General features: G+C 44.0%; 1 protein-coding gene across 2 annotated transcripts in view; it reads left to right on the forward strand.

Annotated features, from left to right (window-relative positions):
* The window catches only part of MAPK4 (mitogen-activated protein kinase 4), a 129542-nt gene that overhangs the window by 96108 nt on the left and 17618 nt on the right, over positions 1-15816 (forward strand). For both annotated transcript variants that reach the window (XM_056544246.1, XM_056544238.1), the window contains exon 2: positions 472-1742. In XM_056544246.1, the coding sequence (XP_056400221.1) occupies positions 1197-1742 (546 nt within the window). In that variant the 5' untranslated portion in view covers positions 472-1196. The remainder of the gene's footprint in view (positions 1-471; positions 1743-15816) is intronic.

Here is a 15816-nt window from a genome sequence, read left to right on the forward strand (position 1 = left end):
CAATTGCAAAACCTATTGGTTATACATGCTTTACAAAATATCAAAAGTTTTTGTATCTGACAGTGCCCATTTAAGGTCAAAATGGGCTTGGTTTTAAGGGATTAACTATGGCAAGACATATGGCTAGACTTATGGTAGACATGGATTGTAGGTATGAATGCCTTTTGCTCTCCCAGTAGACTGCCCAGTTTGCGTAATATATTGACGACGTTTCTAGACGACAATACTGTCGGTGAACTTTTTGACTCTTTGTACTTTCTGTACTTTTCCTATAACCTTTAAAACCTATAGGATTGTTCTGCTCAAAAGGAAAAATGCAGTCGTGTAGGTGAAGCAAGGCTAATAAATTACCAAAGGTCATTCTCCGACACCGTGGTTAGATTTCATGTCAACCTTCACACAGTAAGAATTAACATAAGTGACGACCATTTATTGTCCTATCAATTCATTCAATCTTGTTCTTGCTTTCAGAGAAAATGATAAAGAGGCAGAACTCAAGGCTGGCTGCAGTTCAGAATGCAGGTCTCTCGCAGGACTCTACTCCTATATCATGATCAAGGATCCTTTGCTAGGACAGAGCTGAGCCATGACAGTGGGATCAAAAAGTCTATGGCTCTGTAGCTGCGACTGGAAGCCGGCTGTGGTTGGTTGCTGCTGACTTTGTGTTTACCGCAGGACCGGATTGCATCACCGAGAAGGAGATTAAGACAAGGAGAATAAGCTCATTCAGTCATTATCACCGGGCTGTGACAAGCATGGGAATAACGGGAAAGCTTTCTTTTGAGGGGGTAATGCCTACAAGTCTGTAGACTATTAGCAGAAGCTAGGAAACTAAGAGCTAGTGGTGCCATTGGCTAAAAAGGCTGCACCACTCCAAAGTACGTCATAGCCTAGGCTGTCAATGAGATGAATATAAAACCAGCAACACTGTATACACTGCAGGCAAACTCGGGGCTAACACTTATATGTTGGAATGGAAAAATCCTTCAACGGAGATCCGAAAACTTTCCAAGCTCAACTTTTATGTCCCATAGAATAATTTTCTTATTGTTCATTTTCGTAAGTTTTTTTTTTTTTTTTTTTAATCTAAATTACCTCTTTGCTATCACTTTTAGGTCAAGTGATTTGAAGCAACTTTTTGAAATAAAAAATAAAACTGAACAAAAAACAACAATACTCTAAACATTGGCATTGCCATGGCAGGAAAGTGCGATTTCATTGCCAACATGTACGGCTACGATTTGGGAGGCCACTTTGTAGACTTTAAGCCATTGGGTTTTGGGGCCAACGGTCTTGTCCTCTCCGCAACCGACTGCAAGAATTCCCGAAAAGTGGCCGTGAAAAAGATCACCATTAGCGATTGCCGGAGCATGAAGCACGCCCTGCGGGAGATCAAGATCATCCGACGTCTCAACCACGACAACATCGTGAAGGTGCACGCGGTGTTGGGACCCAGTGGGGCTGACCTTCAGGGAGACCTTTTCAGATGCAAGGTGGTTTACATCGTTCAGGAACACATGGAGACGGATCTTTCTCGGTTGTTGGAACAAGGGCCGCTTAGCGAGGACCACGCCAAGCTTTTTATTTACCAGCTCCTACGGGGTTTGAAGTATATCCACTCGGCCAATGTTCTCCACAGGGATCTGAAGCCGGCCAATATCTTCATCAGTACGGAGGACCTCGTACTCAAGATTGGAGACTTCGGATTGGCTCGTATTGTGGACCAGCATTACTCACATAAGGTAATTTTTTAAACTATTTTTTAATTCGTCTTATATTAAAGGGGTACTCTACTGCCCCAGTGTATGGAACATTTTGTTCCGAACACTGGGTGCGGACTGCGGGGGTTGTCACATCACGCCCACTCAATGCAAGTCAATGGGAGGGGGCGTGGCAGCTGCCACGCCCCCTCCCATAGACTTGCATTGAGGGGGCATGGCGTGACATCATGAGGGGCATGGCCATGAAGTCATGCAGCCCGCACCCAGCGTTCGGAACAAAATGTTCCGAATGCCGGGGCAGTAGAGTACCCCTTTAATATCGATTGGTTATGGAGATGGAGATCTATAAAAACACTTAGATTAAAAGAGAATCCAAATATACCCAAATCATGAAGTGAAATGTAGACATAGATTTTCTAGCTATTAGGCCAGTGTTTCCCAATCAGGGTGCCTCCAGCTGTTGCAAACTACAACTCCCAGCTGCTGGGCATGCTAAGAGTTGTAGTTTTGTAATTTACATATGTCACTGCTTTGAGCACTTTGTCTCGGAAGTAGAAAGTAGACAGAGCTTCGGGGGACCAGAAGACGTCACAGAAGGTGCTGTAAAGGACCAGTTTGCTTTAAAAGGTGGGGGCTGGTCCGCTCAGTGGGAGAAATAGGACCCGTTCTGGAGATCGTATGGGGGTTCAGCAGTTGGACCCTCCTGCCAACACACATTTATCCCCTATGTAGATGGGGGATATGTTTTTCATAACCGGAATACCACTTTAAAAGGAATCTCAGGTGGAAAAAATGTTTTCAAATGAACTGCTGCCTGAAAGTTGAACAGATTTGTAAATTACTTCTATTTAAAAAAAGCTTAATCCTTCCAGTACTTATCAGCTGCTGTATGCTTCAGAGGAAGTGGTGTAGTTTTTTTCTGTCTGACCACAGTGCTCTTTGCTGACACCTCTGCCCGTGTCAGGAACTGTCCAGAGCAGGAGAGGTTTGCTCCTACTCTGGACAGTTCCTGACACGGACAGAGGTGTCAGCAGAGAGCACTGTGGTCAGACAGAAAATAAATTCAAAAAGCAAAGAATTTCCACCGTAGTATACAGCAGCTGATAAGTACTGGAAGGATTAAGATTTTGAAATAGAAGTAATTTACAAATCTGTTTAACTTTCTGGCACCAGTTGATTAAAAAATATTTGTTTTCCACCTGTTTCCACCAAAGTTCCCCTTTAAGTCATTTTTTGCAAGGGGATTTGGGTGTAGTATAAAAATGCCTGTTTGTAGTGAAAGGTCTGACTGAAGTAGAGCCTGAGGTGCATCATCTAATATAAAGATGTGGAAAGTTCATACAGGTATCTTCCAACAATGTCTACATGTACATCAATTCCCTGTAACTGGTGAGGAGGTGTATTCCTAACCCTTTCACATGGTCACTGGAGCCTGTACAGGGGAAGGCTGGAAAGTGGGGTGATAGCATGAAGAAAAGTCCCTGTATCCTCCCATCATCCCATTGGGTCAATGGAGACTCTACTGGGAAAATGTAGTGATCACAGTCTATACCAGTGTTTTCCAACCAGAGTGCCTCCAGCTGTTGCAAAACTACAACTCCCAGCATGCCCGGACAGCCAAAGAGTATGCTTGGAGTAGTGATTTTGCAACAGCTGGAGGCACCCTGGTTGGGAGCACTTTATGTTGGCCAGTATAGCGCCTCGTGACAAGTTATGTGAAATGTGCGGCACAGAATTTGTGTTATCTTTTTCTGCATTGTAACTTTTTAAAGGGCCAGTAAATGTTTTTTTTATAATATTATAATGTTTCCAAAAACAGACCCGAGAACTTTATGATTCAAGAATTGATGGTAATAAGGGATTCCTGGCATGCCCTATATCTGAATCATCGTGAACAGGTTTAGTAATGTACAGCCGCCAAGCATGTGATAGTGAACACTTGATACACGTTTAGGGTGAGGGGTTACAATATGTATATGCTGTTCCCTATAATTGATAAAGCGGCTCACAGCTCTGTCAGCAGTAGAGCCCCTCGACAAATCCTAGGTGCCTAGTAACCATGGCTACAAAGGATGGCGATGTATTGTGAGTAGGCTATGTAATGGTTAATCCGGCATATTTAAAAAAAAAAAAAAGTTTTCCACCAGAGTACCCCTTTAATGTCCATGTGGACATGTCATATCACAGAAAAAAAATAATGCTTCTATATGTTACTTACTAGGTCATGTAGATTCTTTACTTGTCTTTTTTATATATCCCGTCCTCCTATCCCGTCCTCCTATCCTGTCCTCCTATCCCGTCCTCCTATCCCGACCTCCTATCCCGACCTCCTAACTCAACCTCCTATCCCGACCTCCTATCCCGAACATGCCATCCTCCAATCTTGACCTCCTATCTCAACCTACTATCTCGACCTCCCGTCCTCATATCCCGACCCTTTATATGTGTACCAGGTATTGAAATATCTCCAGCCGTATGGAAGTTATGTGGGAACATACATTTCCCATTGATTTGCATGGGACTTTAAACAAAAACCCTGACCCTCACAAATGGGAGTAGTTAAGGGTTAAATTAACTATCCTATATTTTAAGTGGACATATAAGTAACATGTGACCAAGTATTATCAAAATATATCCAGCCGTTTGGAAGTTATGCAGTAACATATATTTCCCATGGACTTGTATGGGACTTTAAACATAAACCCCGCCCCTGGCAAAGGGGGGTGAGTAAGGGTTAAATCACCTATCCTATGTTTGTTGGTGACATATAAGTAACATGTGACCAAGTTTCATGTTAATATCTTTAGCTGTTTGAAAGTTTTTGTGGAACATACATACATATATACATACATATATACATACACACATACATACATATATACATACATATACACACATACATATATATACATACATACACATATATACACACATACATACATATATACATACATATATATATACATACATATATACACACATACATACATATATACATACATATATATATATACATACACACACATATACACACATACATACATACATATAAACATATATACACACATACATATATATATATACATACATACATACATATATACATACATATATACACACATACATACATATATACATACATACATATATACATACATATATACATACATATATACATACATATATACATACATACATACATATATACATACATATATACATACACACATACATACATATATACATACATATACACACATACATATATATACATACATACACATATATACACACATACATACATATATACCTATATATATACATACATATATACACACATACATACATACATATAAACATATATACACACATACATATATATATACATACATACATACATACATACATACATATATACACACATACATACATATATACATACATACATACATATATACATACATATATACATACATACATACATATATACATACATACATACATATATACACACATTCATACATACATACACATATACACACATACACACATACATATATACATACATATATACATACATATATACACACATTCATACATACATACACATATACACACATACACACATACATATATATATACATATATACATACATACATACATATATACACACATTCATACATACATACACATATACACACATACACACATACATATATACATACATATATACATACATATATACACACATTCATACATACATACACATATACACACATACACACATACATATATACATACATATATACATACATATATACACACATTCATACATACATACACATATACACACATACATACATATATACATACACATATACATACACACACGTTGAGTTTTATATATATATAGATTAGAAAGGCTAATATTCTGCCAAGATGTACAGCAAAGTTTTTAATTCTGACAGTGCCCATTTAAGTACCATCCCACTGACTATTCATCTTTTAGGCAGAATACAATTGCACGTCGGAAGTTCTGCTGCGGAACTCCTGAGATGAACTGTGCAGCAGTACCCCATTGACTGTAATAGGAGGCTGCTGCAGGCGAATACAGCTCGGAACCTAGTGTCTTTCTGTAGTGTATAAATGTGCCCTTTGTACTAGTTGTGCAAAATATAACTGGGAAAATAGTGAAAAACATAAAAGGACTGATGAAAATGGTGAGGGTCTTTGTACAGCATTGTGGAATATGTTGGCGCTATATAAGCAACAGGGAAGAATTCTATAGGGTGGTATGTCTCAGAATATCCTTGTAATATACAGTATAAAGTATTTTTTATAGAAACAATATCCTCCTGACAGCAATAATGGCGATACAGCCGCCCTGGACTACCTTCCTTCCATATGATGTGTAAATTGCCTTTTCTAGAGGTAAGTTAGGACGCTGCAGTGTTCCTATAGAAGTGCGGAGAGAAATGCTGTTATTTCCTGTGGGAATTGGGCTTTACGTAAAGCTGCGAGGCTGCGGGGGGAATGCGGTTTGTCTGTTCTTCCTCTCCAGCGCTGGATCCAGAATAAACTGTCCTGAATATTTCATAGGTTATAATGCAGCCTGATTCGCCACAGTGATCAGATTGGCTGTGTGTGATAAGAGGCTGTTATGTAATAAACACGTTATCATTAACCCGCTTTATAATATTCTGTTTTATGCTGGGTCAGCCATATCACGGTTTGGAAAGAGTGCAAAAAAACAACAACTCAATAATCCCAATATTCACCATCCTAGGACATTGCCCCCCTCCCCCGCCTCCCATCAAATAGAGGCCATCTGTGGTTATTGATCTGCCCAGTTATATCTGATCCCCTAAAAAATCTTCCCAGCATCACTACATCTGCAGAGTAAGGAGATGTTCACACTATGGAACGTCCACCCGGAGAAATTCTCTGCAGACGTTCCTGATTCAGTGATTGCTAGAACTGCTCAGACATGCGCCGTCACCATTCACAGCAATGCGTATTTGAGCAGTTAAAGGGGTTCTCCACTGGCCAGCGTTCTTAAGTAAATGTTCTGAACGCTGTATTCATGCTGCGGAGGTCGGCCACGCCCCTCGTGATGTCACGGTCACCCCCCCTTAATGCAAGTCAATTGGAGGGGGCGTGACGGCCGTCACACCCCCTCCCATAGACTTGCACTGAGGGGGCTTGGCCGTGATGTCACAAGGAGCGTGGCCGACCTGGGCAGCGCAAAAACAGGGTTCAGAAGTAAATGTTCCGAATGCTGTTTTCACGTTGCGGGGGTCGGCCACGCTCCATGCCCCCTCAATGGCCATGCCCCCATGGGAGGGGGTGTGAGACGGCCGTTTGAGTCTATGGTGTACCCCTTAAGGGTGCATTCCCACCTGGCGTATACGCAGCGCAAAATTTACAGCAGCAGCGGGAAATACACTGCGTATTCCTTGCTCACTGTACACACAGAGCTTTCTGGCGGCAGCCCTGTTTGTGCAGTGAGTTTTGGAGGCGGAGCCATGCGTCACAGTCACGCTGGTACACGGCCCCGCCTCCAAAACTCACTACATGCATAGGGCTGCCGCTGAAAAGCCCTGTGTGTATAGTGAACGAGGAATAGGCAGCATATTTCCTGCTGCTGCCGCAAATTTTGTGCAGCGTGAAATACGCTGCGTATACGCCAGGTGGGAACGCACCCTAAAGGTTCATTCTTTCGGCAGAGTCTGGAATTTGAAATCCCACAACAGAATTTTCCGTTGCGAAAATAACAATTTTGTAGTGTGAACGTGACTTAAAGATCTGAAAGGAACTGAAACAACTATTCTAAGAGAATCGCTTGCCACCCTTAATGGTCAAGCGTCTATGTGTTCTGCATGGACAGAGGAGAGTTAAGCTGATGCCAGACAAGAACAGAAGGATTGAGCAGTTGAAATGCAATATATCAGATCCTTTCCTCCCTCCCCCGACATAACCTGTCAGAGGTGGGTCAGGAGGCTTCCAAACGCATTAAAGGGGTACTCCGCCCCCAGACATCTTATCCCCTATCCAAAGGATAGGGGATAAGATGTCAGATCGCCGGGGTCCCGCTGCTGGGGACCCCGGGGATCGCTGCTGCAGCACCCCGCCATCATTACTGCACAGAGTGAGATCGCTCTGCACGTAATGACGGGCAATACAGGGGCCGGAGCAGCGTGACGTAATGGCTCCGCCCCTCGTGACATCACGGCCCGCTCCCGTCAATACAAGTCTATGGGAGGGGGCGTGGCGGTCGTCATGCCCCCTGCCATAGACTTGCATTAAGGGGACAGGCCGTGATGTCATGAGGGACGGAGCCATTACGTCACGCTGCTCCGGCCCCAGTATCGCCCGTCATTACGCACAGAGCGAACTCGCTCTGTGCAGTAATGATGGCGGGGTGCTGCAGCGGCGATCCCCGGGGTCCCCAGCAGCGGGACCGCGGCGATCTAACATATTATCCCCTATCCTTTGGATAGGGGATAAGATGCCAGGGGCGGAGTACCCCTTTAAAGGAGAACTGTCAGCTTTCTCCCCCCCCGCACTAACCAGCGGGGACGCTGAACAGTTTGATCCTTACCGTGCCTGGATCCGCCGCGCCGTTCGGCCGTAATCTTCTATCTTCGGTCTATGCAAATGAGGTCCTAACTGGCACCGGCCAGGCTAATTGGCACTCTGATGTCAGTGCCGACTTCCGCAGCGCACCCAGCTCATCAATATTCCTCCCCTCTCTCTTCATTACAGAGCGGGGAGAAGAGGGAGAGACGGAGGGAGGGGAGGAATATTGATGAGCTGGGCGGCGCTGTACTTTTCCGGCGGTGTACTTTTCCCGAGGGAATCATTGTCATCATGAGGAACAGGCAGGGGTCAGAACCGCATGAACAGAATGGTTAGGGGACAAGCCTGGTCAGAACCTATGAAACCATATTTCTCATGCAAGTAGTGAAACCACAGGAGTCCTTTAAATAGGGTAAGCAGGAAGGAAAGCATGACACCTTGTTACCTTTTCGTTCCAAGATACTTTCCTGGAGACCCACCTCTACATTTATATAAGAGGTCCTCAGCAAGAAAGACTTAAAGGGATACTCTGCTGGAAAACATCTTATCCCCTATCCAAAGGATAGGGGATAAGATGTCTAATTGCGGGGGTCCTGCTGCTGGGGACCTTCAGTCGCCATGTCTATGGGAGCAGGCGTGTCGGCTACATACTAGCCGTCACACCCCCTCCCATAGACATGAATGGAAGGGGTGTGGCATGACGTCCAAGCTTCCATGTTCTGGATGCCGCCCCTGCAGATCGCAGGGGTTCCTATCGGCAGGACCACCCTGATTAGACATCTTATCCTCTATCTTTTGGAAAGGGGATAAGATGTTTTCCAGTGGAGTACCCCTTCAAGTACCCCTTGCCCCCTCCAGCCAAAAGTCAGTCTTTTTAGTATAGCTGTCACGTTTTCATTGTGAGGATTTACACGGATCAGCCTCTCACTTTTATGTTTCCTTTCCTATCAATAAATAGAAATTCTGTATGAAAAAGATTAAAGTGGAAATCTGGAATTATATAAGGATTATGTCATGGCCTATATCCCCCAGATGCGATTCCCGGTCTTATTGAGCTCTATTGATACAAAGAAGTAGAGTTTATGTGAAGATTCCAGGTTTCTTTTTCATGTTTAGTGTAGCAGAAGATGTAATAGAAAATGTCTCTATCCGGTCTGATGAACCCTTCGTATCGTCCCATTGTTCTGCTCGGTGCATGCAAGGTTGGGCTATGGGTCAAGTAAGTGCTTGAAACTTTATATCAGCCTTTATCCCTCCTTGTAAAACAAGTCAATGCTTTACTTTATGGAGATAGGTCAAGTGATTTTTATCTTGTTTACATTGAGGTGACAGTATGGAAGTGACAGAAACATGTGGAAATTTTTCAAACTACCCCCCCTGCAGATATCACATACAATTGGGTGGAGTTATTGGGGTGTCCCAGTACAGGACCTTGTCCTGTCCCTCTCCTAAGTCCCCTCAGTTAGAGTTCCTCCATTCTACAGGGCTCTCCTGCAGGGATTACCCCTTGTTCACCTTGTATAAAGGCATTGTAAGTATATTGAGTATATTGTTAATTATGTATAAATTTGTGTATAAAGTTGTACAAATGTATAGGACCTTCCGGGGTCATGTGATATTGTCATGTGGTGTACCCAGAGTTCCCTGGGTACAGGACCTACAGGTTTTGCAACCAATGGGCTGTAGTCCAGCCCTCCTAGTATATAAGGGGCTGTAGTCTCTAAATTCACTCTCTTGTTCCTGCACTCTCTTATCTCCTGGATTTCAGCCAAGCACAATCAGCATATCTTATTTCATCTCATCTGGGCCAAAGCCTAAGGAACCTGCATCCACAACAAAACTGTGAGTTACCAAGCTCTATCTACAATTCCTAGTGACTACTACTCAACTCAAGTATACAATTAGTAGCACAGTGGCCTGCATAAATCTCAAGACTACAAGTCCCAGCAAAGCCTGTGAGGTATCCTGCATCCCTGTTACCTCAAGAGAAACTGCATAACTGTAAAGACTGTTCTATAAGAAGTTTAAGTAAAAGTTCCAGTTATCTCCTAAATCCTGCAGTGGACATTCCATTTATTTCCTGCCGTTTTTGGGACGGTTGTCGGCAGGGCCTCATTCAGAAAACAACCTCACACTGGCGTCACGAAAAATCAAGAGTTAATACCACTTGGCCCTGTAACACCATTGCCTCACCAAGGTTACTATAGGTATTGGGCCCTTCTGAAGAAATGTGTTTTCTGGATTTTATTTTAAGGTTTTTATGGTGGGAGAGTGTCTGATTTATCTAGGTAGTGAGTCCCAGACTATGGGGAGGAATCTTGGAGATTGTGTAAGGAGTAGTCAAGAGGAGAGCAAGAATGGAGATCTTCAAAGGTATCGGAGATTAAGTGAGGGGACGTATCGGGAGATTAGGTCAAAGATGTACTGAATGGACAGGTTGTGGACAGCTTTGTATGTGTAAAAGTAACAACAACTGTACACCATGCCTATTTATGCTGAAGTTCTTATTATATTTTATTATTTTCCAAAGAGGGTTCAATTAGATCCATGCGGCTTAAAAGCCGCATGGATCTAATTGAACCCTTTTTGAAAAAGAGTAAAATATAATTAATTCAGCATAAATAGGCATGGTGTATAGTTGTTGTTACTTTTGGATGAATTTGGTCTCACCAACTATTAAAGGGGTACCCTGCTGGGGAAAAAAAAACAGTTCAACAGAAAGTTAAACAGATTTGTAAATTACTTCTATATAAAAATTCTTCTATATTAATCCTTCCAATATATCAGCAGCTGTATGCTCCAGAGAAAGTTGTGTAGTTCTTTTCTGTCTGACCACATTGCTCTCTGCTGACACCTCTGTCTGTCTCAGGAACTGTCCAGAGTAGGAGCAAATCCCCATAGCAAACCTCTACTGCTCTGGACAGTTCCTGAGACAGACAGAGGTGTCAGCACAGTGGTTAGACTGAAAAGAACAACTCAACTTCCTCTGGAGCATACAGCAGCTGATAAGTACTGGAAGGATTAAGATTTTTTTTAATAGAAGTCATTTATCTGTTTAATTTGTGGAATGCACAATTAGTTGTTTGGATCAGCTTTGTATGTGAGTCAGTAATTTGAATGGCATTCAATGGGCAGTGGGTACCCAGTAAAAAGATTGGCAGAGGGGAGAGGCATAGGTGGAGAAGTGGATTAGTCAAGCAACAGAGTTAAAAGGGTATTCCGGGCAAAAACATCTTATCCCCTATCGAAAGTGGATAAGATGTCTGATCGCGGGGGGCCCGCCGCTGGGACCCCCTGTGATCTCCCTGCTGCAGCCCGCATTCTATGCGTAGCTGCGTCTGCAGTTCCGAGACGGGGACGTGACATCACGACACCCCCCCTCTATTCATGTCTATGGGAGGAGGCGTTGCGGACGTTACACCCCCTCCCATAGAAGGCTGCTGCAGCAAGATCGCCGGTGTCCCAGCAGCGGTCAGACATCTTATCCCCTATCCTCTGGATAGGGGATAAGATGTTTTTGCCCGGAATACCCCTTTAATGTGTAACTTTAAAGTTTAGGTCCCGACAAATTTTCTATCCAATGTGGAGAGACCCAGTCCAGGCTGGGCAGTAAAGTTGCTGAGGTAACCTTATGATATCCAGTAAGTTCTGTGCTTAATCCCCTATTCTAATTGAGAGGACTCGTGCACAAAACTCGTTGGGCACTGGATGGTTTCCCCAGCAACTCTACTGCCCATCTTGGACTGTGTCTCCCCCCACATCCAACTTTACAGGGGCTATCCACCATAAGGTGATTTTAGTATGTACCTGGCAATACCTGGTAATAAGAGAGAGAGTGAAACAATCAGTACTGAGCGGAGAAAGAGCAGCTAGGGAGGGAAAAAGAACAAGCAACCATGGAGCAGAAAGAGTAGAAGAGCTATTAGGAAAGGGGAAAGTCAAGAGCAACTGGCAGAAAAAAGGTGGTCCCTAAAGTAGAGCGGGGCAGCCAAAGAAGAAAAGTGAAGGAGGAGAGTAGAGGCCTAGAAGGAGGTGCATTTAAGATAAGGAGCAGGACGGAAGGACAGAGAAAGGAGGAACAGCTAAAGAGGAAGAAGGAATTCAAGGGGGGAAATGAGGAGCAGCCAAAAAGGAGGAGTAAGAAAGGATGGGCAGCCAGAGAAGAGGAGATAACTAAAAGAGAAGAAGCAACCATGGGGCACAATACAAGGGCAATTCAAAAAAGGGAAGTTTAGCAGCTGCCTGGTAAGAGGAGTAGGACAGTCAAGAGTAAGTAAGGAGCAGCCGGTAGCAAAGAGGTGGGGGAGAGGGTGGGCCTTAAAGTACAGTAAAGCAAGCCAAAGAAGAGGAGAGTAGAAGCCTAGAAGGAGGTACATTCAAGTGAGGGAGTAGGAAGGAAGGAACAGCCATAGAAGAGGAAGGAATTAAAGGGAGAGGAGGAGCAGCCAAGAAGGGGGGGGGGGGGGGCATTTAAGAGGGGGAGGAGAGGAGTAGAAAGGGAAGAGGAGTAGGACAGTCAATATGTAGGTAAGGAGCAAACAGCAGTAAAAAGGTGGGGGAGAGTATGGGCCTTAAAGTAGAGCAAAGAAAAGAGGGGCAGCCAAGGAGGTGAGGAGGAACAGCCAAGGTAAACTAGAAAAAGAGGCCAAATATAAGCCCCATTGGAGAAGCAGAAGAAAGAACTGAGCAGGAGTAGGCAGGAAAATAGTAGGGGAGGTAAAAGGTAGCAAGAGGCTTTTCCCTACGACAGGACAAACTTCTAGAAGGTTTTTTTCTACATACATGTCAGTGCAGAATGTCTCATGATGTGTAATCTGATTGTGCTTATCATCACGCTGGGCAGGACATGGATGTTTGCATTGTGTACATTTTATCCACCTTTCTCTCCTGCTGTCATCTGTCTTTTTCGAAATAATGTGTAAAGCAAAGAACATAATTCACAGAAAAAGCCAAGAATCAGCAGAGCGCTGCTCTGAGGTGATTTATTCTTCCCACTCCTGTATTCTGGATCTGTAATAGAGTAGAATGTATATTAATACAAAGTTCCAAAGTTTGATTTTGAGACTTTGAATTTGAATTCCAAGGCAAGTTCTTCTATATCTGTGGTCTCCAAACTGTGGACCTCCAGCTGTTGCAAACTACAACTCCCAGGATGCGCCGACAGATGTTGTATAATAATTATACACCTCTCCTCCAGCTCTATCTCTATGGGATCATGATATATAGTAGTTATACACCTCCCATCCAGCTCTATCTTTATACTGTGGCTATCTCTATGGGATCAGTTAATATGGCAGTTATACATCTCCCCTCCAGCTCTTTCTGTATACTGCTGCTCTCTCTATGGGATCAGGATATATGGTAGATATGCCCCTCCCCTCCAGCTCTTTCTGTATACTGCTGCTCTCTCTATGGGATCAGGAAATATAGCAGTTATACACCTCCCCTCCAGCTCTCTGTATACTGCTGCTGTCTCTATGGGATCAAGATATATAGTAGTTATACAACTCCCCTCCAGCTCTATCTATATACTGCTGCTGCTATTTCAATGGGATGAGGATATATAGCAGCTATACGCCTCTCCTTAGGCTGTGTTCACAAATTGCATTTTTGCCTGGTTTATTCTGTGTTTTTGCATAAATTTCAGTAAAAACAAGTCCTTTGTACAGTAAATTTGGAAAGTCGCAGCAAAAACGCAACGAAAATGCAGTAAAGATCTGTCAAAAAAGCAGTAAACATGCAACATGCGAACACAGCCTCAATTATTAAATCACTTTTCTCCCTTTATAGTGATATTCCTCTAAAAAAATAAATAAATAAAAAAGCACTTTGAATATGAAAACACATCAAAACTGCACGTATTGTGAACGGACACCAAAGCAGTAATTAGTCTCAGCTGTTCAAGCTTTTGGTTCTTGGACTCCAGCCAGGTGATTAGGTCAGTCTGATTAGGTGAATTGCAGTGATAAGACTCCACCCCCTCCTATCTGCAAGCATTCATGGGAAATGTCAGCATGAAAAAATCATTTCTGCAGTTGAAACAGGTAAGCACAAGACATGCACAAGAACCTCTACCTTATTTGTTAATAATAGCCTATCCTGCACTATATGATCCTGCACTAATATCTACAATATTCTTATTCCTATAATAATTCCCGGAGTGCTTCTTTAAACACAGCAGCACATTCAGTGTCCTGTTCTCTTGGCTCCTGGTACCTAGAGTCTGGTGCCAGCTTGGCCGGACAATAACTGCGGAACAAAGATCAGCGAATCAGCATTCATCTAGTCTTGTGGTTGCCCGGTTGGTCACTACGGACACTCTCTCTGTCCCACAATCGGCTTTTATTACTGTTTGCACATGATTGATGAGGTCAGCGTTGGACTCGGTGGCCCTCACAAACACAGCGCGCTTCAGCCCAGGCTTTAGAAATTCTTACTAAAAGCAAATTGAATTAAATCTGTTCCGTGCATCATTGTCCACGTAAATTCATTTGAGATTTTGCATGGTTTTGGCTGATAGTTGGTTCTTCTTGTGCCGTTATTGAACATGATCAGAATCGTGTCAGCAGTACAGTGACCCCTCGACCTACGATGGCCCCGACATACGATCATTTCAACATGCGATGGTCTCTCAGAGGCCATCGCGTGTTGAAGGCAGCATCAACATATGATGCTTTTGTATGTCGGGGCCATCGCATACACGGCTATCCGGCAGCGCAGACTGCTTCAGCTGCCACCGGATAGCCGTTTACGGTGCCCCGTGAGCTCCGGTGATGTCTCTTACCTGTCCTCGGGGCTCCGGAGCGTCCTCTTCGGGATCCCCTGCATCGTCGGCGCTCTCCATCGTCGTCATCACGTTGCTGCGCACGCCGTCCCGTCATCCAATAGGAGCGGCGTGCGTAGCGACATGATGGCAGTGACTGAGAACGCAGTTGCCGGGGAAGCAGAGGCCTTGCCGGAGCATCAGGGACACCTCGGGGACGCGGCGACAGCGATGGACGGCGACATCCCGGGCAGCGGTGACAGTACGGAGCGGCGGGGACAGGTGAGTACAACTTTCTCTAACAGTGGTCTACAACCTGCGGACCTCCAGATGTTGCAAAACTACAACACCCAGCATGCCCGGACAGCCAACGGCTGTCCGGGCATGCTGGGTGTTGTAGTTTTGCAACATCTGGAGGTCCGCAGGTTGTAGACCATTGTCCCATACTTTACATTGCACGGATCCCTCAACATGCGATGGTTTCAACAAACGATGGTCCGTTTGGAACGTATTACCATCGTATGTTGGGGTGGCCACTGTATATGTGTATGCATCATCCCCCCCCCCTCCCCTGTAGCCCTATAGGTACCAAGATGGCCAACCACAGTACAGTAAAATGACATTTTCTACATTATGCCTGACTGCAGATTTCATTATACTGTGGTCCTATTAGTCACAGCGATGATGTCAGCTACGTCTGTGCAAGATATGGAAACATTGGCTCTATAGATCACGCAAGGAGCTACCAGATG

This window comes from Hyla sarda, chromosome 1, assembly GCF_029499605.1.
Source record: "Hyla sarda isolate aHylSar1 chromosome 1, aHylSar1.hap1, whole genome shotgun sequence".
Taxonomy (NCBI): domain Eukaryota; kingdom Metazoa; phylum Chordata; class Amphibia; order Anura; family Hylidae; genus Hyla; species Hyla sarda.